Source organism: Patiria miniata, unplaced genomic scaffold, assembly GCF_015706575.1.
Source record: "Patiria miniata isolate m_02_andy unplaced genomic scaffold, ASM1570657v1 HiC_scaffold_16, whole genome shotgun sequence".
NCBI classification, from domain to species: domain Eukaryota; kingdom Metazoa; phylum Echinodermata; class Asteroidea; order Valvatida; family Asterinidae; genus Patiria; species Patiria miniata.
This window is the reverse complement of record NW_024037054.1, coordinates 630238-656978: the sequence shown is the minus strand read 5'-3', so window position 1 is coordinate 656978 and position 26741 is coordinate 630238. Positions and strand designations below refer to the sequence as shown.

The following is a 26741-nucleotide window of genomic DNA, read 5'->3' as shown; positions in this document are numbered from 1 at the left end:
ATGGTCTGGTAGTGTGCGCTTGTTGTGGGGATGGGATAATGGCTTGGCTGATTTAAGGTGATTTAAAATAGTTCCGGGTATTGCAGATAGTTCCTTCAGTGTTGAACTATTCAAATGGTCCATAAGTTGCTCATCAGTATCAAATGCAAGACTTGTATTGACGGTGGATTCATTCTTCCCTCGGATATTACTTATGCTGTCTGGAAGTACATTTTCCTGTGTTGAATGATTCCAGATGCACGCTTTATCCGTACATGAACTGGCTGTGAATCCACACTTGTTAGCTTCCACAATTTTGAAGAGAAGGCCAGCTGAATGGCTGCAGGATTTCCCCTCAGAAGCAGTACAATTACATTTCACAGTAACTATTTGCCTATTTGCTTTATTCACTGTTACTTCAACATTGTGAAAGTTGTTTATCCTCTGGGAAAAGCGAATTTGACCAGCCAGTGTAATAATGTCCTTATCAACAGTTTTGTAGCAATGCTTTATAGCTCCTACCCATCCGGAATGAAGGTAGTTAAGCCCTTCACTTATACTTCTATGATTTAAATTGGGATGATCATCGCATGCAGGTCCATTTATGTAGAAGTCATAAATATCTGAAATTAAAAAGAGTTAACGGTAATGTTTATTAATATTTTTTGAAACAATAATTGAATTTACTTACAGCGCACATGTCTTTCATGTAAAAACATAATAACTATTTATGAAGACTATTTGAGATAATAGATGAATTGAATTAAAATTTATGTATATTTCATGTAAAAAGGTAATACATATTTATTAAGATTTGAAAGAATAATTAAATTTACTAAAATGTACACATATGCAGCCTCATCCATATCACAAAATAAAAAAATATAGCAACTTCAAACAAAAATCCTGCAACTGACCATAGACAGACTAGTAATTGCAAAAGATACTTCATAATTCTATTGCAAATATGATTGTGCATAGTTTTCTAAACCTATTGAAAATAAAGTTATCTGTAAATTGTAATCTGTAAATGACCGTGCCTTCTTTTTAAATTACCTTGAAATTCTAGCCTAGGCCACTGACGTACATCATCAGTCCACTCCATGAATTACATGTATTTGGAAAAACGCTAGGCCTGTTATAAGATGAACAAAAACAATATTGGTGATCATGACCATTTTGGTTGGCATTCCATGACTTATATCACTGATTTATAATGATAATTTGGAAAATTACATTGTGCACAATTATTTTTAAACTTGGGAAGGGATTGCACAGGACTTATGAGAAAATCTAGGCCTGTTACAAGGCTTACACGAATTGCTAAAAATACATGAAGTATTGCCAGTACTAATCATGCATGATAATGTAAAACGTCAGGCTATAGGGCTAGGCCTACCCAGAAAATTTGCAACTTCGACTTCAGCTTGTTCAAGTTCTCTTTTTCTAAGCCTTTCTTCGCGTCATTGTCAGACATGTCAGAAGCGAAACTCACCTGTGTGCAGTTGTAATGCTGGTAGCTTTTCAGATACAAAACCTAATCCTGGCAATAAATAAATCAGCTGTACACGGCTGCACCATGCACGTCATGACACCCAAATATTCGCACCGTGAATGCAGTTGACTGCACGGCCGGGGGGCTGACGCCACGCAAGCCCCGTCGAAGACTGAACGAATTGCGCGCTAGGACACGGACAAATTCCGCCGGGCAGTGCGCGTAAATTAATAATTTTAGTCATGTCTTGGAGGATTTTTTTATTTGTAGACATATTTTCTTGAAGCAAAACAATTACACCATCAATGTGGTAAAGAACAACAAACTAAATAAAACATTAAGGTCTAAAATACATAATTTTGTTGTTGATCGTCTGCCACTGTGCACTTCGTTTATATCTCCCGCCATACCGATCGATAATCAGAGGTCAGACCGCACATGCATAATGCAAAATGCGTCCCAGTAATGGCGGGAAAGAAAGAGGGCGCCCTTTCGTAAACCGCGCTTGGATTCGTCTATAAAAGGAGGGCATAAATTTAGCCGGCATTCAAATCCAAGAGGCTTCATAAGAAATCGCCAAAAGCCAATGATGAAACAACGAATTGGAAAATGTGTTTAAAAAATGTTCCTGAAAAGTATTTTGTGTGTTCCAGAACCATAAGGTGGGAGTCTGTGACACATTGTTTGTTTGTAAATGAACATAAAATTCGCACCGTAAGTCATTGCAAATACTTTTCGCAAAATTTTGCTTTTATTTTTGGGACTCGAGTCTTATTAGCATTCGCTCGAGTCGAGTCGAGTCTTTTGATGAGGGACTCGAGTCAAGTCGAGTCATTTGCTTGCAGTGACTCGAATCGAGTCATTTACCCATAGGGACTCGAGTTGAGTCGAGTCACCAAAAATTGTGACTCGAGTCGGACTCGAGTCGAGTCATTAACTCGAGTCATTACAACTCTGGAAAGTTGGTAAATGTACCGTATGGACCTACATGTACCTCGACCAGGATGTGTTATAGATAAAAAGTCACAATAAAGGTGCATATCTTGAAGGTTTATATAGAACTAAAGGTCGGATTGGGTTAAAAGTTGGTATGTACATGTACCTAGACCGAGACGTGTTAGGGCCTATAGATGAAAATTGAGGTGACGTCATCATGACTTCATCACGATATATCGAACTATAGGTCGATTTGGTTGTATCTTGGTATACATTATGTACTTGTACATGTACTTTAAGAGGATGTGGAATGCTCGAAGACATTTCCGTCATTTTTCGGGTATATGTAGCCTAAGGTGTGATGAAATAATAACGACTATTGTTTCTGTCATGAAATGAGTACAAAAGGTACTTTTGAGAGCTGTTTTTCAGGTCCAGTTTCGACCCGAACGTGCAACTGTGTAAATGTCGTCGTTGCGGGCAGCAAACAAAACACAGTAAATCGTGACGTAATAAACAGGACTCCCGATGCACAGTAGCATACACGAAAACAAACCAAAAAAAACCAGACAAGCAAACAAACAGCAGGGAAGACAAAAGGCAACATGCAAATGTTGTATTGTGCTAACACCATTCGTGGCAACTTTTCTTAATCCTGAATGCAATTAGAAAAATATTCATACACTAAAGCCCGCCTCACACCTTTCCAATTTTGTCAGTTCAACAGATCATCGGGACATCATACCAGTGTGCGCTAAAAATTCGGGCCAATCTGACAGTGTATCGGTGATGGAGTGATCTGGGAAACGGGCAAAATCGGGAAGGTGTGTACCGGGCTTTACTTAGCATCAACTTATATGCCACTAAAAGTTACAAAATGTCTTGTCATAAAAGGGGGATAGAATTTAACTTCAGATTACTTTCTGTTTCACACAACCTCTTTACAACCATGATGTTCGGAACAATGTGGTGCTTTTTTCAAACATGTTTCTATTTTTAGACTTATTTGACATCAACTACAATATGTAATGGATAAGAAGGGGTTGATCCCTGGTGTTTATGTAGAGGTTTCAAAACATTAAAAAACGAAATTATAAATGTTTGATTACAATACTTTTTCATTTATTGAAAATTATGCTTTTAACTTTTACAAATTACATAACTTACCCATTTTTTAATAGCAATCCCTATTATCAATGGTTGAGGCTGGCTTTTACGTAACTTTCGTCCTTTCTACCCACCCATACTTGTCAGTGACATATCTTTAGCAATGAATAATGTCCCATTCTAATCACTTTTGTGCAGGTGCGTCACATAAAACTCATTGTCTTTCATCGCAGATGTACATGTATGTGCACTGAAGCAATGATGACCTGACATACATTTACTTAGTACCCTAAAAAATGCAATTCTGGCTCATTAACCAACCATCAGTACATTTTCTTTTTCCCACAATTTTCTTGTATACCCGTAATGAATGGATTACAGCATCGATACAGTAATATGTCATTCCACATATTACCAGTGGCATAACTACAGTGGACTGGGGTGGGGGGGGGGGGGGGGAGGGGAGGAGGAGCAACATGCCCCCCCCCCATATCCATGTCCCCTAAAGGTGCCCCTCCCCACTTTAAAAATTGCTCTGCAGCCATAGGTGAATTAATCACATCCTTGTTGTATTACTAGCATGCTCTGCATTAACTCACTTATGAAGTTACAGGTAAACAGTTTCTCGCTGTGTAAATAAAATGGAGTCATGCAGTTACAATGTATGTCTTGTGTCAACGAAAAAGTAACAGCGTGTGAGCGTGATATATTTTAATTTAAATAATCAATTAACAATAGCTAATATTTCAACTTTGGTGCATGCATGTTATGTTTCTATGGAAGTATGATTTGCATTGAAATATTATTTAATTCCTGCTTGTAATACGTTTCAAGAGATATTAACAGTTAACTCTTTTCTAGTAAATGTGGGACATTTTTGGGAAATAATGTTAATTAAAAATACAAAAACATAGGACCCAGTGGATTTTTCAATATAATGCTTGTTTCCCAAATTGTCAGACTTTCAGCTTTATTTTGATACCAACTTTACCAAGATAATAATAATAATAACACATTCTTATATAGCACATTTCAGGACCCCCGGAGCTCACAATGTGCTTTACAATTCATAAACAATTAAATATATATAACTAAGGAAAACAACTTTCAAATAAATATGTTTTAAGGCTGGTCTTAAACAATTACAAAAGATACAACAGTTTCGAAAATTCAGGTGTCATGTCCACCTTGACATGGAAAATCCCAACACCAAAGTTTTAGCAACATTGAAGGGCTCAGATAATTTTTAAATAAAAGGATGATCAAAAGGTGATCCTTACTACTTAGGCTAAAACGAAATCACTGCAAATACCCATAACATTGCACCCAAATGTTCTGGAGTAACACAAATCAGTTCTAACATCAAAACTGCTCAATAACTTACCTGCATTATCAACTATTTTCAGCGAAGCTCCACGACTCAAAAGAAATGCAACAGCCTTGACATTAGATGACAAACAAGCATAGTGGAGTAGACTCTTGCCATCATCAAAGGTATGATTAACATGTAAATCTGCAATTTTACAATAAAAACAATTGAACGTTTTCAAGCAATATTTAAAAATGTTAAGCAAAAAGCATGTTGTCAGACAAAAAAATCCAATGTTCTTCCAGCCCTTGCATTCATGTACGAATGAGAAAACAAGATAGGCCAATTCCGGCGTGACAGACGAGACAGATTTTCACTACTATTTTTCAAAGGCCTGCCACAACCAGTATGTAAGGTGTAACCATCTAAGTTATCAAGTTAAAGCAAACAGTCTACATTTCAAATTAAAAAATAAACTAAAAGGATTCAGTGGCTGTATAGTGACAAAGTAAAATTGGCGTGACAGACGGGATGGAAATTACACTCCATATTTTGAAAACACTTTTCATTGGAAAAAGCTATCTGTTCCCCTGGGAAATGTAATGTTTTTTTCTTTTAAAGTTCATCACCTTTAAGCCAATAATCAGTGAACACTTTATTAAGTAATTCAAAACACAGAACTTGAAACACCAGGCTCATTAATGTTGTGACAGACGGGATGCGACAGACGGAACATTTTTATATGCTGCATAAGTCCATTGCCAGCTACGCGGATACCGAGTGGGAGTCCCCTTGAGAACAAAGCAACACAAAAGGAATGGGAGTTGCTGAAATGGGAAGTCCAAACCAACTACCCTGTTGCCAGCTACGCGGATACGGAGTGGGAGTGCAGTGGAGCAGGAAGTGTGAAGGCCTAGTAGTATACAGGTAGCGCTGAGAAGGCTTATCACTGGGCAAGAAATAGTATACATGAATTATACATTGGTGTTTATTCATTTAGTAGTGTTGTCAAATAGGGCAGAGGACTACATCTGAATCGTTTGGTCTTGCACTTATATGTCCCAAATGTGTTTCTCTTCCTCAAGGTCACAGACGAACTATACCCAGAGGCACGGTACCAGGTTGAGAATTTATCAGAGCGGCTACTTTTGAGCAAAGTCCTTGCATATTTGTGCTCTGCAATGTTCTAGGGTGTCAAGCTGCAGAGTAGCCAAGGCCTCATCATAGGATGTATATTTTTCAGAGAGGATACAGCGGCTTGCTCTTTTCTGAATCTTTTCAACCCAAGATACCTGGCCCTGGGTAAGGCCTCCATTCCAGAGTGAAGCTGCATACTCAACAACCGGTCGAATGTACCCTTTGTATACTGTTAACAATTCTTGGGCATTAAGACCAGCTTCTTTTAATTTTCGAAGCATGAACAATTTTCTGCTGGATTTAGTGATTATAGTGTCTACTTGCCCATCCCATTTCAAATCTTGTTGGATAGTAACTCTGAGTAACTTAACCTTTTCTACTATAGCCAGTTTTTGGCCAGAGATACTTAAGTCCAACATAGGGGTGGGTTTTTTTCCATAATAAACCAGCATGGCTTGACATTTTGTTGGGTTCAATTTGAGTTTGTTATTGTTAGTCCAGTCATGCCGGGAGTCCACACTATTCTGGATCTGGCCTGCATTTTCATACGTTAAGTCATCTACATATTTCCAAACTTTGATTCTAGTATCTCTGTCCTCTTCCTGTACACTGTTGATGGTTGCAAGAAAAATGATAGGCGCCATTTTTGTCCCTTGGGGGACACCCCCTGAGAGGTAGGCCCAGTCAGAGAATTCTAACTTGTATTTCACTCTTTGCTTCCATTCAGAAGGAAGTCAACCACCCACTGTATGATAGCTGGAGAAACACCCATTTTTAATAAGTTGTTAAAGGCAATTTTATGGTCTATGACATCAAATGCTTTTGAAAAGTCTGTCAAGAAAGGGTGCTGATGTTGTTTGGTTTTTCCGCACCCGAGACAAGGTGGTGATACACATCAATTAGGCAGTGAGTGGTGGACATACCCTTCTGATTTCCATATTGGCGGTCGTCAATATGGGGCTGGATGGAATCAACAATAAACTTCGAGATTCTCCCTTCAGCAACTTTGGCTATGCACGAGGTAAGAGACACTGGTCTCAATTTATCGATTGAAGGAGGTGTCTGTTTCGGGATGGGAATGACATTGGCCTCCTTCCATTGGGTGGGCACTATACCTTGAGTCAGAGAAGTATTGATAATATCTGTGATTGGCTTACTCAGCTCATAAGCAAATTCTCTTAGTAGTGTCCCCTAGCACATTGTCTGGACCACCAGCTTTACAGACAGACAGCTTCTTCAAATCGTTATAGATTTCCCATGGTTGAAACGAGGAGGTGGTTCACAACTCGGAAGATAAGCCGGAAGATCACCAACATGCAGTGATTGTTGAGCCTGTGAAAAACTAACAAGGTGCTTGTTAATGGCATTTGCAACGCCAACATAGTCATCAGGATCAATATTTGGTACATGTACCGTATGGTTGTGTCACTTTTTTGCATGTTGGCCAAATTCCGAATCTCCCTGTGCCATTTCCTCGGCTGCAATTGTTGTAGTTTTCTCACTCTATTGACATTGTGAGAGGCCTTTGCCTTCTTTATCTCACTACATGTAGTAACTTGATTTCTCAGTTTCTTTCTAACGAGTGTATTACCCTCAGCAAATGCCTTCTGTCTAAGTCCAATGAGGTTTTTAATTTTATCTGTCATCCACGGTTTGTCACCAGCGTGGAGATGAACCACTTTGGCTGGAAAAAACTGATTATTCCCTCATTGAGTAGTTGATAGAAGGCGTCTGCCTTAATTTGGGTATCAGTTACATCATATATCAGGGTCCAAGTTTGACTCTGAACCCATCTGCCAAACTCTCTTTGTTTTGATTCAGTCATCGGTCGAACCACTTTCCTTTTGACTTCATTTACGACCAGTGATTGTTTAGGCACTAGGCTGACACAATTGTTATCACTACAACCAATGGGTGATTTTATAATCGGCGCACAATATTGATCAGCCATGTTGGTGATTATGAGGTCTAACACTGCATCATCTCTTGTAGGTTCTTTGACCACTTGTGTCAACCCATTACCCATGCAGAAAGTCCTAATATTAGTTCTATTAAAATCGCCCAAGACCATAATACCTCCACCACGCTTGTCAGTTCGGCAATTGTTGAAAACATTGAAGCCCGGTATGTGATACTGCTCTGGTGAAGTGTTAGGGTTCACCAGGGATTCCGTTATTACTGCTATATCAGTTTTATCTTGCTTCAGGGATTCTGCCAGTTCATCTTGTTTATTGAGGACTGAGCGCGCATTCGTCAGGAAGAAGCGTGGCAGGAAGTTCTTACTGCTAGGCTTGGGAGTATCAATTTTAGGTTCATCGGTCAGTACTCTTGGTCTGGACATCCCTGTATGACGAGTAGCTGGTTGCCTAGTTCTCGTAATAATTGGGGCTAGTTGTCTCTGTTTGTGCTTACCGCCACGGCAACCTCTTGTAGCCTTGGCGACACCCAACTGCTTCAGATTAACCCACACATTAGTTTCCAATGGGTTATTCTTCTTGTAATTCATGTAATTACTGCCAATTGCTAGCAATTCTTTTACAGAGTACTGTATTTCTATCATTGCTTCAGTGTTCTGCAATGAGTACCTCTGGTCTGCTCAGTTTCTGTAGACTGTAGTGTAGCGTAACTGTTTATGTTGACGAAGAAGATCGTCCACTGGCTGGACGAAGGTCCATACAAAAGCACTGACATCAGATAACATGGAAAAATACGGGAAGCAGTCCTTCTGTTTTGAGGCATGCGATCGCACCCCCACGCCATCACACGCCTACATGCTTCCTCAGAAGTGCGAATAATCGCACGCCTGAATCCCTCAGTACCACACACCTCGGCAAACATTTACAGCATAATTTTACTTCATGATTTGTGAAAAATAAAGTATGTGTTCGAGGCCTTGAGAAAGGTGAATGTTGATGAAGGATATGTCCGAATTCAAGAAGACATTTATACTGATGCAACTGCCCGTATTTATATTGACAACGATGTATCCAGGACTGTCAACATCCAGAGAGGCGTAAGGCAGGGCGACACCCTTTCTCCAAAGATATTTACTACAATTATAGAGGAAGTGTTTAGAAAGACAGACTTGGATAATGGTGTTAATATTGACGGAGAACCTCTCACAGACCTGCGATTCGCTGATGATGTGGCAATGATTTCAACAACTGTTAAAGGTATGGATGAGCAGCTATCCAGCTTAAACAAAGAGAGCAAGCTAATTGGCTTAACCATGCATAAAGACAAAACAAAGTACATGACAAACTTTGAGACCCAGGAAGACATTGAAATAGAGGGACGGAAACTAGAGAAGGTGAACAACTATAAGTACCTTGGACAGACACTGAAAATGGAGGACACCACGAGAGAAGAGGTGATGCTGAGAATCAAAGCAGGGTGGATGAAATTTGGTCAACACAAAGACATGCTAACAGACAACAAATTACCAATATCACTAAGGAAGAGACTATTCAATCAGTGTGTGCTATCCACTATGACTTATGGATCAGAAACTTGGTCATTAACTAAAGAACTTGAACAGAAACTCACAACAGCACAGAGAGCTATGGAAAGACAGATGCTTCACTTATCCCTACGAGATAGAGTAAAACATGAAGTAATTCGGCAGAAAACTGGGGTGAAAGATGTCATAGAGAAAGTCAGCGAAGCAAAATGGAGATGGGCAGGGCATGTAGCAAGAATTCAGGATAATAGATGGACATGCAGATTAACAGATTGGCAACCACGAATGGGAAAGCGAAGGAGAGGAAGACCAAAGAAAAGATGGAGAGATGATATAACTACATATATGGGAACAGCGACTTGGACTAGGACAGCCAGAAACAGAAGTGATTGGAAACGTCATGAGGAGGGCTTCATTCGACAGCGGATGGACGTAGCCTGATAGATAGATAGATAGATAGAAAGTATGTCAGCGAAGAGAAAATGGCTTAATTGTAAACCAAGATGAATATTATGAAATATATCCCAGCTTGGACCATAGAATCACACACCTAAAAAAATCACCTCCCTAAAAAATCACACGCCGAGAAAAATCACATGCCTAAAAAAATCCAGGTGTGCTTTTTTCCACACACCTGTGATTTTCAAATCAGAAGGACTGGGGAAGATCACCGAAGATGTCATCTAAGCATGCTATTAAAGACAGCACAACAGTTATTTGCAGATTTATTTGCAGCGCCCTCAAGAGTTCTAACGTCGTATGCGTAATGGACGTACTTCCACAACGCTGGCTTTACCGTTGCATAAACCAATCTTGTCCAGTAATAAAAAACATCAAAACGTTGACAAATACATAACCAGAAGCTCACCGCTGGTTGCACAAAGTTCACTCGAAGCACACATTACAAATGACATCAACGATAATTGTAAAAAGCATAAAACATATCACACAAACTCAGAGCTCGAAAAAAATACATGCGGCTGCTATTATAGCGCCCTCAATAGTGATATTGAATATTTACACAATTTCTCGGTAAATTAAGGGCAAAAAAGTGCAAATTACATGCAAAAAGGGGGAGAAACCTTTCATAGTCGATCAGAGTCCAGACGTGGCAATAACTACCGTTTACGGTAGCTGCCAGTTGCAATGTAAATTTGCTTCGGTTTTAATTTTACTTTCATTAAATATATTTACACTGATTTCAAATTTGAATTCAATGTAAAATGTAGTTAAATAAACTTCAAACATTTTGTTCTACTCATACTTATAAAAGGGAATGAACAACATTTGCTTTTGCTGCAATTTTCAGAAATAAATGCATTTGGAGGATTAGTATGTTACAGCAAATATTGTCACACTGACTTGTTTCACGTTTTCGGTTCATAGATGCTGGAAAAACCAAGAAAACCAATCATATTCTTGTAGTCTGGTTCCCTGACCCCACTTAAGATGAAACGGAGCAATTTAGACTTTGGGGAATTGTAAGATCAGACAACCAGTCTAGCAGGCTTGTAGTCTTCACAGGTGTGTAATCAATTGAAAATAAAATGCAGACGAACTAAATATGAACAATTAGGAGCACTTTTTGAAAAAAGCCAGTTTTCTCCAACGCTGGTCGGCTGACCAGCATTGGAAAAACACAGTTTTTCTTGAAAATTTCAACCCACCAGGAGCCACAACTTTACAGGATGCTTTAGACTGTCATTCCCTAACAATCAAGTAAGATATTTTGTGATAATTTGATTTCATTTTTTTGATGTTTGCAAATGTTGTATCTTCCCTTTAATATTGATAAACAAATTAATTAACTTTTGACAAAACATGGTGGAAGGATCGAAATAGGCATTGCGCGCCACTTACCCCCTATTATACTACTCGAAAATAGGCCATATCACCAAGGTCAAATCATGGGACTAAAAAACAAATACCAAACCTTGGGTGCGCACTGCATGATGAGGCAGAGCCATCAGCAAATGATCCAGACTCTACAACCAGTGACAGTGATTTCTAAATTCTAATGGAAAACCTTTTTTTATTACTATTGCTGGTGTCTCCCTTTAGAAGTTTGAAAATCATTTATTTAACGAGACTTGTTACAAAGTGGTCATTAACTGAGCCTTACATGTTACAGTCGAAAATATCCAGCGGGCTAGTAAAAATCCTGCGGGCTAGTAAAACACTTGGTTAACTTGCCCAGTGGGCTAGTTGAAAAAAGCTTCAGGTCGAGGCCTGGTTCAACTTTTTTTTTTAACCTAGAGGTGATTAAAAAAATGTGACAGACAGGACAAACTATAACAAATGGGTAAAATATGACAGATGGGACAGAGTTTGAGATGGAATACAGGTATCAGAAAAACTATACATCAAAGGATATTTTTATTTACTTTCTAGGTGAGGTCACCTTGATAGAAGATAGGAATTCAAGTTTGAACCAAATGTATCTTTTCATGTACAAAATACACACATTCTTCAAGTGTTTTTGTGACAGACGGGACATTTCAACATTTTTTTTCAAAATGGTGCAAGACTGTCATGTTTCATCTTTTGGTTTAAATTCTATAGTGGTGGATAGGGATGGCATCAGACTGTACCAAGGGGAACTCAGATTTCCATCACAAATTAGAGGAAAACGCTGCAATGTACTTCTGTTTCTTGAAACTTCTAGCCTTGATAAAAATAATTCCAAGTGCAATTAAGGACCGTAGATATATCGATATTACTCGATTATTCGATATTGTTTTGATATCGTTATCGCTGATATCAATTTTTTAATCATATTGAAATATCGAAAATTCTGAAATCGAGGAATAATATCAAAAAATATCGAAAATGTCATGGGATAATCAATATATCAAATATACTCGATACTGGATTTCAGATACAGTATATCAATTATTGACAATTCTAATTTCGACGGTGCTTGAGTGCAGTAGAAGAAAAGATACACGTTTCTGAAAACTTGGTTTGTCTACTTTCCAAGAAAAAAATGATTTACATGTAGAAAATGTACTTTGAAAATTCATGAGTTCGCAACTCTTATCCGGAATTAACCAATAAGGCTCTGAAAAGTGGCAAAAACTTATCAGAGAAGAATTTCAAAGTCATGGTGACTTTTGTGAGAAGACTGTACATTGATCTGTTTCATCTTAAGGGGGGGGGGGAGTCAGGGCACCAGACTACAGGCACATGATTGTTTACCATTCACTCTTTTCACACTTCTGCCATGGGCATGCAGAGCCTCGAATCTAGCAACTTTACACAATAGATATAGCCGGTTCAGTGATTCTGGTGTCGGGGTTCAGATCACTGAACCGGCTATTTCAATTGCGTTTAGTTGCCAGATCGAGGCTGTGCATGCCCAGTGGCGGAGCGTGAAAAGAGCGAATAGTGGTAAAATGCAAAGATTAACAATGCACAAAGGGGCTATTAATAACAAGTACATCTGTACAAACGTGCAAATTATTATCATGCTTTTACATGATATTGCGTATTAAAGTATGTCATATTAAGTATATTACGTACATATGTGATAATATGTACATGTACGTGACAATAAAACATACGTACGTGATAATATTACGTATATTACGTACGTACGTGATATGTACGTATGTGACAATACATGTCACGTAGACACAAAACAAACATCTTCATGTCCCAGATGTCTCCTCAGGTGTCTTTGTAACAGTACAATTGAAAAATTTCAAGGGAAAGGTGACATCTTGAACTATCCCAAATTAAAACCTTCACTGGAAGAAAATGTCACTTGTACATTTTTGGCACAATTAAGTTCTGAATTTCTTACTTTGGGGCTTGCTGAATATTTGGGGAGAGTAATGTGGCTCTCCTGTATTTTTTTTTACCTGAAGGGCTGATTAAAAAAATTACACTTACCAATCAGCTTGTTATTAAACAAAGCTTGCAGAAGATTTACAGGCCCACATCGAAGAGCAAACTTGCAGCATTCCAATGCAAGGTTTTGACACTCAGTTTCAAACAAACAGTCCAACAACTCGGATAACTGTTCAGCAGTATGCCACAGGTCATCAAACTTTACTTTGGGATCACCATTGACATGTGCATGACAAGTGAGATTGGCACGCCAGAAAATGTTCCAGAGACTAAGTATAGATTTTGCATCGTATAAAAATGTTCCACTATTGCTTTCCTCTAACGTGGTTTGTTCTACTACAGTCATGCAAACATCAGGCACTGAAAGTCTTCCAGTTGAACACATTCTTGTCCAAGAGAGTGTCTGGTTATCACTATCTGTTCAAATAAATAGGAAGCATACACAAAAATTAGGGCCTATACCTCTGATGGTCAGTCAGTAATTTCCCCTTTTTCTCCAACTCAATTCGGTTCGTTAGTAACTTCGTCATACACTAGCGCCCATTGGCTAAACACTCGAGTTGCGCTAACTTCCAGTTCCAATGGTTCGAAGTTACGGTCACCATGGTCACCATGCCACGTAAGACGGGTAGCCACTGGTGGGACTGCCACTGTTTTGCGCATGTGAAACTCGGGGTACCAGAGTACCATGCATGTCTTTGATTTTCTGATCATTTCGAACACGTTTGTTGAGCCGTATTTTTCATCAAAATTCTTGGCAATGACAGATCCAACACTCGCGTAACTTTGCAGAATGCCTAACAAGTAAGTGATTAAGGTGTAGGGCTAGGGCAAAATTATACAAGATTATATGTCGCAAATCAAAATATAAAATCACATGGAATGTTTCAAAATGACATCGACACCGGACGCCACGTTTACGGGTCTAAGGTAACTCTTGTCGGAAAATTTTGGAACTCTCAATACTGTGTATGAGGGTCCCAAAACTTAAGGTACTGAAAACATGCAATACAAGAAAATAGACTGACATCTGAAACAACCAGTCAAACAACTCTTCAGTACTGCATCAATCAACTGTCAGCTGACAGTGCCAAAAGAAATATTTAGGATGTCGGATACTAGGTCACTATTTCTACACATTTCTCCATAATCAGGCACCAGACTAATGACAATGAATGAGGAAGTCAGTCTTGTCAAACAGTTGGACCATGGATGGACATGTACAAGTCTAGTCTTTAGCCTCATTTTAAAATCACTTGACTTCCCTCTCATGTGCAAGCCACTGTCAAATATTGAAGAAAAGTCTCCTTAAAAGTCTCGGAAATGTCCTTAGATTTATGTTAGATAAGTTTCACTGCTCCTCAGCCTTCTAGCATGATGATTTTCGGGGGTCATTACGCTATGGCTTTTGGAAATTGCACTTTGATAGACGAAATTCCTTTGTCTGTTATTCCAAATTTTTGAACACAAATCCACCCAAAAGTTGCTATGATTGATCCATACATTTGTGTAACTCTGATATATTTCAGAGCGATTGACATTTGGATCATGGGACAATTTTTTGGGGTGGAAAATCTTAGTTTTTACTCACCAACCTCACTTTGCTGATCCGACGAATTCAGCAGTCATGTTCATGTGTGTTTACGTACATGTATGTTGCGCTTGCGCTGATCTTCGCATGACCTCAGCAGGTCAATTCTACATTCGGCTCAACCATTTGGGATGGAGGAGGAATCCTATGCTTGGCATCGCGCAACAGTACATATGTACGTCATTTCGGCGCGCTGAATACGTTGCGCTGTATCGTTACAAATTGTCAGTTTTGGTGGACTGTTTTTAAATTTGACCAAAAAAAGGATGCACAGATCCATCAGTAAAATGACGCACATATTATGTAAGCATACAATCCCCCTCCATCCCAAATGGTCGAGCCCAATGTAGAGTTGACCTGCTGAGGTCACGCGAAGATCAGCGCACGCGCAACGTATAAACACACACTTGAACATGACCCTTGCATTTGTCGGATCGGAGACCCGAGGCTGGAGAGTAAAAACTCAGATTTTGTGTAGGTCCCGTTTTATTTCGATCAAATTAGAATCAAGAATTTGTTTTATTCCTAAAAAATGACTGCCAACCTAAAGCAGACTTCTCTCAATATAATGACACCTTTTTTGTAATTTTTGAACAGTTTCTTGGGGTAGAAATTACGATTTTCCTACGCAGTTTACGAGCCGGTTGGTGCCCAGCACAGCGACTTGCGGGCTCACGGTACACATGGTACATCGCGCGGTGATCGCCATCATTATTTTCGTGTTGCAGTTCTATACAATGTAGATATCGGCCTTCAAATTATGCTTGTTTAATATGACGTCACATGTCACGTGATGACGTCATCGTGACGTCACTTCATTTTCATCTTTAACACTTTCTGGTTTAGGTACATACCAAGTTTCAACCCAATTGGACTTGCAGTTCTGGAGATATAGGCCTTCAAAATATGTTTATTTTATATGACGTCATATGTCACGTGATGATGTCATCATGACGTCAAGTTAATTTTCATCTATAAGACATCCCGGTCTAGGTACATACCAACTTTCAACCCAATCGGACCTGTAGTTCTGGAGATATAGCCCAATCTGTCAGATCTAGCCGAATTCTAGAAAATGGTCACAACGGAAAAATCGCATATAATGTGACGTCACGTGACACGTGATGACGTCATGATGACGTCAATGTTCGGGGATCAACTGCAGATGCTGGTCTAAGTGTGTGCCGAGTATAAAGGCAATCAGATTGATTTTAGTGGCCAAAGTGCCGGTAACAAAAATACGTGTACAAATGCTATGGGTAAAAATGACTGAAAAAGAACAAAACTAGAACGGCGAAGCCGCCATGGCTCGCTGTCGAAGGCAGGAAGGAGGCTGAAGGTAGGGTTGGGGATGGGCATGATGGGGATCAGGATTCTCGTTGATGTGCCAGGGTGTAGGGGTCAGTTTTCTAATGTCAACATAAAAAGTCAACAGATTACCTAATAAATACATGTTATAGGTTAGCTGTCACTGCGTTATGGGGAAGTTTTCCATTGTTAGGGTAATTAGGACCCAATTGTGGAGCCTTTTTGCAGCCCCCAGTGTCTTCTGGTCCCCATACTTGTATTGCCATGGGAAACTCTTGTGTAGTCGCCACAAATGCGGAACAAGAATGGGTGTACATACATATGTACATGTAGACACAGCACCATCACCACATGCCCCAAACCTTACCCCGTCCCCGACCCGCCCCCTCCCCCCACCCCTTACCCACACCCATCCCATCCTCCCACACCCATCCCAATCCCATCACCTACACATCCCAACCCCACCCAAACTCCAAAATCCCTATCTCCTTTCCCCTTGTAACATTGTTAGACACGGCATTGTGGTCAACGGTCGACACACAGAAACAGTGCGGTTTTGTCATCTTAGAGCTCGCACACAAAGACTTCACGGCTGTGCAGTGAATGTGTTTGCTCGTGAATGGGACGAGCTACCGGAATCTCTGAGGTCTGGCGTCGTTGAAATGTCATTAAATAGCTGGATCAATTCCCTAAGATGCCACCTCTGCCGACCACTGTACTGGGTCCTTTTAGTTCTTTGTGTATTTTTAACTGGGGGGGGGGGGGGTTGACATTTTTTCTCATCTCTTGCTGATGACCTCATCGGTAGATTTTTTACCAATTTTTTTTAATATTGCCAATTTTATTCTGCTTACAAAATGTAACACTTCATTAATCTGATCTTTTTCAAACGTGGTACAGACTAAAACCACAATAAAATAATGAGCACTGCCAAGTATTGTTATGATGACGTCATCATTAGATGTATAATGTATATTGTAAGCCCTAATATCTCATGATCAGTAAGTCAGATTGCCTCGTCCATTCTTAGCACGAATCTACAGTTCCTCGTCCATTCTCTATAACAGAAACTGCTCAAAATTGCGAAACGGTTGTCATTAGAATTGAGAAGTCTGCTTTTGATTATAAAGGTGATTTTTTTTTGCAATAAAAAAACATTTTTGACTCTTATTTGATCAAAACAAAACAGGGGCCCTACGCTACACGATCGCCGTAAAATTTTCCCACACGTGCTGACGGGTTTTCCCCGACGAGTTCCGTCCCGTCCGAGCATGCCCTGATGAGCACTAAAAACTTGTCTCATGGCAATAATTGCTGAATAGTTTGTTCTAAAACAAACAGGTCCTTTTACTGTGCCAAACTTATGAAATCATAGGCTAATTATTTTTAGCAACAAGCCGACAAGTAGCTACCGTAAAAATAATAACTTTTCGATTTTCGAATTTCGACTGCCATGAATATTCATATTGTGGACGGATCCATTAATTTTGTAAAGGGGTGTTTCACCCTCTTTTTGGAGATTACATCGTTTTTCGTATTGATTCTTAACGGAAAAAAATATATTGCAAAAATTACGAACTTATTCTGAACATGGGAAAGGTTTCAGACTCCATAAAAAGTATTTTTTTTAATTCTGATACGGTGAAAAAAAAAATGAAAATGCTGGTGAATTTTGCCAAGGAAAGCACACCCTTCACCGCAATTGGTTTTGTCCAACCGTACTACGTCACGCTGGAACACGGAACAGCAGGGCGCGGCCAAAGATACTGACCACGCTGCATGAATGCAAAGAACACGCTTTTCATTGAAAAAATCGCAAGGCGCGTACGATTTTTTCAAAGCGTATTGGCCTGATATCCTATTGTATGCCTTGCTAGAACACTGCGAATAATGAAGATGAATGCGGTGACTTGTCAACACGGTAAATTCAATCATCGGGGCGCTTTAATTTTGCCCTTTCATTGCAAGCATTAGCATACCTAGCGCTTTCAACAAATACTTGCCGAACTTTCCGAACCGACATTTGGGTTTGGTTTGGTTCGGGTTCGGTTCGGAAGGTCAAGTTCGGCTATTTTTAGTGTTCGGTTCGGCTGCAGCACTAAACAGAACCACTGGTCCGATTGGGTTGAAAGTTGGTATGTACCTAGACCAGGATGTGTTATTGATGAAAATTGAGGTGACATCATAATAACGTCATCATGGGTTACGTGAAGTCTCGTTAAAGATTAATAGATTTAATCTTTAACTAGAACGGCGAAGCCGCCATGGCTCGCTGTCCAAGGCAGGAAGGGAGGCTGAAGGTAGGGTGGGGATGGGCATGATGGAAGGGGATCAGGATTCTTGTTGATGTGCCTAGGTGTAGGGGTCAGTTTTTAAATGTCAACATAAAAAGTTAACAGATTACCTAATAAATACATATGTATATAGGTTTGCCGTCACTGTATTATGGGGGAGTTTTCCATTGTTAGGGTAATTAGGACCCAGTTGTGGATTTTTGCAGCCCCAACAGTGTCTTCTGGTCCCCATACTTGTATTACCATGGGAAAACTCTTGTGTAGTCGCCACAAATGCATAACAAGAGTGGGTATACATGTACATGTAGACACAGCACCATCACCACCGTCCCCCAAACCTTACCCCATCCCAAAACCTTACCCCATCCCCAACCTTCCCCCTCCCCCTCCCCCACCCAACCCCCTACCCACACCCATTCCATTCTCCCCTAACCATCCCCACCCTATCACCTACACATCCCAACCCCACCCAAACTCCAATCCCTATCTCCTTCCCCCTCCCCTGACCCGTACCCTCCCCTACCCCAACCCCCTACACCCACCTACCCTATCTTCCTTTATCTGTCCTTACCCACCCTACCCATCCCCATCCTAACCCTTACTCGAATTCCAATATCCCGCCCACCCCATTCCCCCACCCATACATCCCCACCTGACCCCATGTAACCCCTACTCTGATCCCTATATACTGCCCCCTCCCCTTATCCAACCCCTACAACAACCCATCCCTACCCATCCCTACCCATCCCCAACCCAACCCCTACTCCGATCCTATATCCCGCCCCCTGCCCAACCCCCTCCTAACCCAACCCCTACATCCATGCCCATCCTCTCCCTACCTGTCTCCCCCTACCTGTCTTTCCCTACCTGTTCCCACCCCACCCCTACAAATCCCCGCCCCACCCATCCTAGCTCCCCTACTCATCCTACTCACACAAACCCTAACTCCAACCCTATCCCCCAACCCACCCCACCCCACCCTCCCCTACCCCATCCCTACTCCAACCCCATAAACTAAAAGATCAAACCAGAAGCTCATGCACATCCCCAAAATGCATAGTGTACATGTACATGTTATACCGGTATACACACACGTACATGTGTACATGTACATGTAACAATTAAAAACTTTAACATTTCCTTGAATTAAAATTCCTCAATAAAATCATAAAATTTACTGCAATGATATGAACCTAACTGAAGTTATAAAGATGATACATGACAACTGCATTTAATTTTTTTCCCCAAGTTAAACTAGAACCAGAAACTTCAACATTTTTATCTGAACGCGGACGGCCGGACGTTCCAGCCAGACGGAATTGTGGGGTGATAGCATTGTGTTCCCATTATCCCTTTTTCTAAAGATTCTCTTCTGGGGTGATGTTTTTCTATTGTGAAAAAAGTGGGGTGATGTGTCCTGAAAGGAACATCACCCCACAAGGGTGGTATGGTCAGAACGGACAGACGGGCGCTCGGACAGACGGACGGAAATTGGTATTACATAGGCTCGCATCTGCTTCGCAGCTCGCCAAAAATCAATATAAAATCAACCGTGAGAGACCTGAACATGATTTTTGCGGGAATTGATAAAACTAACGAGGGTCTTCATATTATGTGCAAGATCATGAGACCCTTTCTTCCGGTTGAAACTGCAAGTGCCTTGTAATGAAAAATTGGTGAAAGATGTGAACTTGCTTTCAACGATGTATGCTCTGGCTAAGTTGTTCTTTACCATAATATTATAGTTATAGATGAAACTTGATGTGACGTCATCATGACATCATCATGACATCATCACGTGACATGTGACGTCATAATTCAAAGCCCTATGAGAATGTAATCACATATTATATGCCACCATTGATTATAATCAGAACTACACATCCTTCCTTGATGGAACATATACTTGAAACTTTACATGTCACATGTCACAAAAAGTTACCGAAACAGCCCTGTGTTTGTCCACAAACATAAGTCTAGTTTTCCTTTTGTAATATTTTTTCCTTTTTTTTAAGCATGGCGGGCAACTTTTTAAGCTTGGCGGGCAACTTTTTAAGCTTGGCGGGCAGCTTTTGAAGCTTGGCGGGTGCCTCAGAATGCTTGGCGGGCACCAGGTTATATTTACAGGTTGGAGAACACTGTGGACTACCTCCGTATTTAACGTCACACATCCCACATGTGGTATAAGCACGGAGGGTCCCGTTGCTAGGGGAGTCGAAAATTAATTAAAGATCGAAATTATTTTGTAAGCAGAAAATCAACCCAGCTATAGTATGACTGCTAAATAGCACAAAATCGTTAAATTTTGTACCTTCAAAGGTCTAGTTATCCAAAAATCATGGTAATTCGTCAAAAAATGCAGATGGTTTTGAAAAAAGCATGGCATCTCTGTAGCCCAGGTGGACTCCCTTTCCCCCTATGTTATTGAGGGAGTCCAGGATATGAAGTGCTCAAAACCAGGCGAAAAAATTTATGACCAATATTTTCAATATGTTTACCTTGTTGGAGAAGCCAATTTTTACGTCGTAGTATTGTATGTGTCCTTATCTATTGGGCCGCTGGGTTCAGGAATTCCATATGCGATGCTGACCGACCTTAATCAGCAAAATAAACTCTAAAGCAACGTTAAACTTGTACGTTGTTGTAGGCTCTTTTCATCAGTTTCTCACTGCCGAGTCTAGTCGTACATGCATGACGTACGTCCGTGGCGTGCAGTGTGAACGCGCAGTGCGCACGCGCGATTTGCTTAGTAACCACTAGTCTGGTTCCCAGACCTGACAAATATTCCCGACACTCATGTCTAAATGGAACCAGACTAAGTAACCACCCTCACTAACTTGTAAGCACGGTCGCCTATCCAATGACCGGGCATGTTTTAGCGACCGTGACCAGAAACATGTTTCGGCTTTGGTCATTGGTGGAGTGTTTTCATGACTTCGGTTGGCTGGAGTGACGTCACTGCACGTTCCCACCAAAACCAACCAAGGAGGGCGCTAGCATGTGCGCTTTCGTACGACGCGGTACGGTGATGAGAAACTAATGAAAAGAGTCTACAAACACGTACAAGTTTAACGTTGCTTTAGAGTTTATTTTCCTGATTAACGTCGGTCAGCATCACATATGGAATTCCTGAACCCCCCGGACCAATAGATAAGGACACATAGAGAATGTAGGCATGAAATAAGCTTCTATAACGAGGTAAAACATAACAAAACTCTGGTCAAAAGTTTGTGTGGTCTTATGTAGAGAATTGTCATCCTGGACGTCAGTCGTAATGCAATGAAGACTTCGTCCAACCTGGGCTAGGCATCTCTGATATTTACCAGACTGTTGCCCGGCCACCCCAATTATAGTCAAAAGGCCAATGGGGTCAGGGAACCAGACAAGAGCTTTAATGATCTACTGAGCGTGCGTCAACTTTGGCAAAGCGCACCGCTACTGTTGCCTGTCATTTCAAAATCTTTGAAGCCCTCTGCAGTGAAGCGCGCCCTCTTGTGTGCGCTTTTCATCCGTGGCCACGTATTGCATCCGGGTACTTCACAGAGCGCCAAAGATTTTGGAATGACAGGCAACAGCAGCAGTGCGCTTTGCCAAAGTTGACGCACGCTCAGTAGACCATTTTAAAAAGCTCTTGTCTGGTTCCCTGACCCCATTGGCCTTTTTTCATCATTTTAGCAAAAAAAACGACAAAATCCAGCGATGTTTATTCTGCGCATATTACGAGAGTATGTCATGAGGTGTAGTGCGGAGTTTGGGGGCAAACTATGGAAATGTCTGCATTTTGATGGACGTTTTTGTACTTAATTAGTGTTTTGTGCTGAAAACAATTTTGCGGGGTTCTTCATCTATAAGGCTCCACTACATGGAGCCTCAGTTCTAGACATAGGCCTAGTTCTAGGAGTACATGGAGTAGGCCTAAGGCCTACACTATAGCTGGGTTGATTTTCTGCTGACAAAATAATTTCGATCTTTAATTAAATTTCGGCTCCCCTAGCAATGGGACCCTTTGTGCTTATACCACATGTGGGATGTGTGACGTTAAATACGGAGGTAGTCCAGTATTTCTGTTACGCCCCAACTATGGTATCGGTCCCAACTATAGTTGGGCCTGTCCCAACTATAGTTGGGACGGTCCCAACTGTAGTTCCATAGTTGGGCTGGCCCAACTATAGTTGGGAGTCATCAAGGGGGCCCAACTATAGTTGGGAGTCATCAAGGGGGCCCAACTATAGTTGGGAGTCATCAAGGGGGCCATCTATAGTTGGGCCACTCCAATCTTTTTATTTTGCGGTGTCCCAACTGTAGTTTACATTGATGTACAAAGTATATAAAACGTTCCCTACAGCTCTGATACACGTCTGACTGTACTGGGGACCACTGAAATTAGCTTTTGACGGGGCTAATCTATAGTTGGGCCACCCCAGTCTTTTTATTTTGCGGTCCCAACTATAGTGTACGTTGTTGTACGATTATAAAACATTCCCTACAACTCTTACATCTGACTTGACTTGGGACAATGAAATTATCTATGGGTGGGGCCCATCTATAGTTGGGCCACTGCAATATGTTTTTTTTGCGGTCCCAACTATAGTTTACATTGACGACTATAAAACATTCCCTACAGCTCTGTTACATGTCCGACTTTACTTGGGACCGCTTTGACATTAGCTATGGGTGGGGCCCTATAGTTGGCCGGCCACGCCAATCTTTGAATTTTGCAAAATGTTGCTGGACTAAAAAAAACCAGCTGGACAACTCATCCAATTAGGCAGTGCCACGTGGCAGGCCGGCCCTGTATGCAACACACATGCAGGACGAATACATGGTGCCAGCATGCACCATGGAACTCCAGTCCTAGCTATAGTTGGGCCAACTAAACTATCGCACTATAGTTGGGACAGTCCCAACTATAGTTGGGCCGACCCAACTGCCGCACTATAGTTGGGACAGTCCCAACTATAGTTGGGACTGATGCGATAGTTGGGGCGTAACATTTCCGTCACATTTATGGGACTAGGCCTACGGTACCTGCCTACATGACCTAGGTCTAATTGGAACAGAAAAACCAATTGAACTTAGTTTGAAGTAGTCCGAAAATTTGGGACTCTCAATACTGTGTATGAGAGTCCCAAAACTTAAGGTATCCATATTGTGCAAAAGTTTGTGCTGCATAATAAAACCAGTGTGAATCAAATGTGCAAGCTTCTTACTCACTACAGTTTCTTCAATAATCCCCGAAACTTCTGCCCTGCAAAGTTGCTGTTGTGAGCATTGCATCACCAAAAATTCAGCGTTTAATTCTAATTTTGCAGGGAGTTATCGAAATCCAAACGCGAAACATCACGTTGATGTGTACTGCAATGCATTGTGCAAAAAGACTCCTCAGCTAAAACATTTTCATCGTGTAGATAAAACAGCGCCCTCTTGTTGGTCTGAGTGAATGCAGAATGTTTCATTTTTTAACAGAGGGCGCTATGTTTATTTGGCCATCGATTAAAAAACAAGTAAGCTGCAAGGCTCTTCCTGCACCTACCCAGAATACCTTGGGAATCACACCACCATTTCTAAAGCATGGGGAATGACGTGGATGGTTTTTGAACTGTCAAAAACTTGCCTTAAAATTGGATTTAAGGTCTCAAATTTTGCAGGTGACATGCTTGCAACTTAAGCATTTTGATGTATGTGTTGTGTGGGCATTAATTAGCTGAATAGTGAGTAAAAAAACGTCAGTAGTAATTTTGCACGTTTTTATGCACTCACATTCCCAGTTAGCCCAGGTTGGATGAAGTCTTCATTGCAATACGACTAACGTCCAGGACGAGAATTCTCTACATGAAACCACCCAACATTTTTTACCAGAGTTTTGTTATGTTTTACCTCGTTATAGAAGCTTATTTCACGCCTACATTATACATACATGTACTCTATGTGTCCTTATCTGTTGGGCTGATGGGTTCAGGAATTCCATATGCAATGCTGACTAACGTTAATCAGGAAAATAAAGTCTAAAGCAGCGTTAAACTTGAACGTGTTTGTAGTCTCTTTTCATCAGTTTATTCCAGAGTCGTACGTCATGTACAATGTACGTGCGTACGAAAGCGCGTACGCACGCTAGCGCCCTCATTTGTTTAGTTTTGGTTGGAACCGTGACGTCACTCCAGTCAACCGATGACGCGAGAACGCTCAACCAATGACCAAAGCCGAAACGTGTTTGTGGTAACTGGCGCGGAAACACGCTCGGTCATTGGATTAGCGACCGCGCCTTCAAGTAAGTGCGCGTGCGTATGAGGGTGGTTACTAAGCAAATGAATATGCAGTGCGCACATTCATGCTGCATAGTCTGGCCCCCGGACCAGACGTGATATGAGCGTCGAGAATAATTGTCCGGTCTAGGGAACCAGACTACACGCTGCACAGACGTACATCATGTACGACTAGAATAGACTCGGCGGTGAGAAACTGATGAAAAGAGTCTACAAACACGTACAACAAGTTTAACGTTGCTTTCGAGTTTATTTTCCAGATTTAGTCCGAGTAACTTGGACCCAACTTATCGCCTTTTTTAACATTTGGACATGGTCTGGCGATCGCCAGACCATGTCCAAATGTAACTTATCGCCTTTTTTAACATTTGGACATGGTCTGGCGATCGCCAGACCATGTCCAAATGTTAAAAAAGGCGATAAGTTGGGTCCAAGTTACTCGGACTATTCCAGATTAAGGTCGGTCAGCATCGCATTAGTCCGAGTAACTTGGACCCAACTTATCGCCTTTTTTAACATTTGGACATGGTCTGGCGATAGTAAGGTCCAAGCTAATACCGAGACCTAGACAACACAGTCCCAAAAACCAACATTTTCCAACAAAAAACATCAGATTTCACCTTCAAAACGGCCTCCAAATTACTAGATATGCTACCTGAGGTACAAGTAGGCATCGATAATTAAGATGGTTGTACTTAAGTTTACTTACGATCCGGAAAAAAAAAGGGCAATTTTTCGTTCAATTCTGAAGACCCCCTCTGCCTAGGTTGTCGTTGTTGTGCTCACGTTCAAAACTGCATGATAATGGTGTCTGACCTCGACCTCATGCAAATGTCTGGACGGCGCGCTTGCGCATAATGCACTGCATGCACGGCAGATTCCCCTGCGCCGCGCCGACGACTGTTTCCTGATGTAGAGCGCCAGCCATGCGCCTGGCTAGCCAGCGCGACTCCTAGGCGTACCGCGAACTTACACAGCACTCTACATCAGGAAACAGTCGTCGGCGCGGCGCAGGGGAATCTGCCGTGCATGCAGTGCATTATGCGCAAGCGCGCCGTAACGACATTTGCATGAGGTCGAGGTCAGACACCATTATCATGCAGTTTTGAACGTGAGCACAACAACGACAACCTAGGCAGAGGGGGTCTTCAGAATTGAACGGAAAATTTCACTTTTTTCCGGATCGTAAGTAAACTTCAGTACAACCATCTTAATTATCGATGTCTACTTGTAGTATGGAACGCCGTATTATCGCGGTACTTATCACGTTTCTCGTTCGGAATAGAGATTGCCCACTAACCTTCCTGAATTGTCCTGTCTTATGTGTAGTATAACTCTTCCTTTTTAAATTGATATAAAAAAATCTGACGGGTGGTGTGGTTTATTCCGTGTACGATGCCTGTTAAAATAGACATGCGCGGCGTGTGCGAACGAAGGTGGACTCCCTATTATCGCGGTATGCGGGAAGTGGTTTTTATAATGATCCCAACTTTTTTGTTCATAGTTTATCTTTGACCAAAACACCCCCTGAATAAAGTCTGATATTTTCCCTGTAACGTTCAAGTTGATTAAAGACAAAATGTCTGCAGGATGATTTCTTAAGACCCTGCCCTTCCCCCGAAAGGAGAACACAAATCCCTGAGGCAAGTCTACTAATCGGCGATTGAGGGCGCCATTCACTTTACACGGTGTGCCGTTTTATTTTCACTAACGCGCGGTGCTTATTTTGATCCCGTAAAAGTTGTTACGATTTCGCGCTGCAAATATCGTCGTTCGACTTCATTTTACATTTGCAGCTGAAGAATGGGAACCAGACAATGGAACTTTCATGGACAGAGCACAATTAAAGATTTATGTTAAAATATAAACGGTACCTTTTAGCAGACACGGTGAGGGAAAATTTTGCAAGTTTTGGAAAACGTTAATATTTATTAAAATCGTTAAAAGTCCCGAAAGACACAACATTTTTTAATCGTCCTTTTTATACATTTCGGTAGAAAATCCTTGATG

At 41.1% G+C, this 26741-nt stretch overlaps 1 protein-coding gene across 1 annotated transcript in view; it reads right to left on the bottom strand.

The window, feature by feature from the left end:
• The window catches only part of LOC119723180 (ankyrin-3-like), a 233784-nt gene that overhangs the window by 203400 nt on the left and 3643 nt on the right, over positions 1 to 26741 (bottom strand). The window contains exons 2-3 of the mRNA XM_038193738.1: positions 13318 to 13692; positions 4902 to 5030 (exon numbers count right to left, since the gene is read on the bottom strand). Of these exons, the coding sequence (XP_038049666.1) occupies positions 4902 to 5030; positions 13318 to 13692 (504 nt within the window). The remainder of the gene's footprint in view (positions 1 to 4901; positions 5031 to 13317; positions 13693 to 26741) is intronic.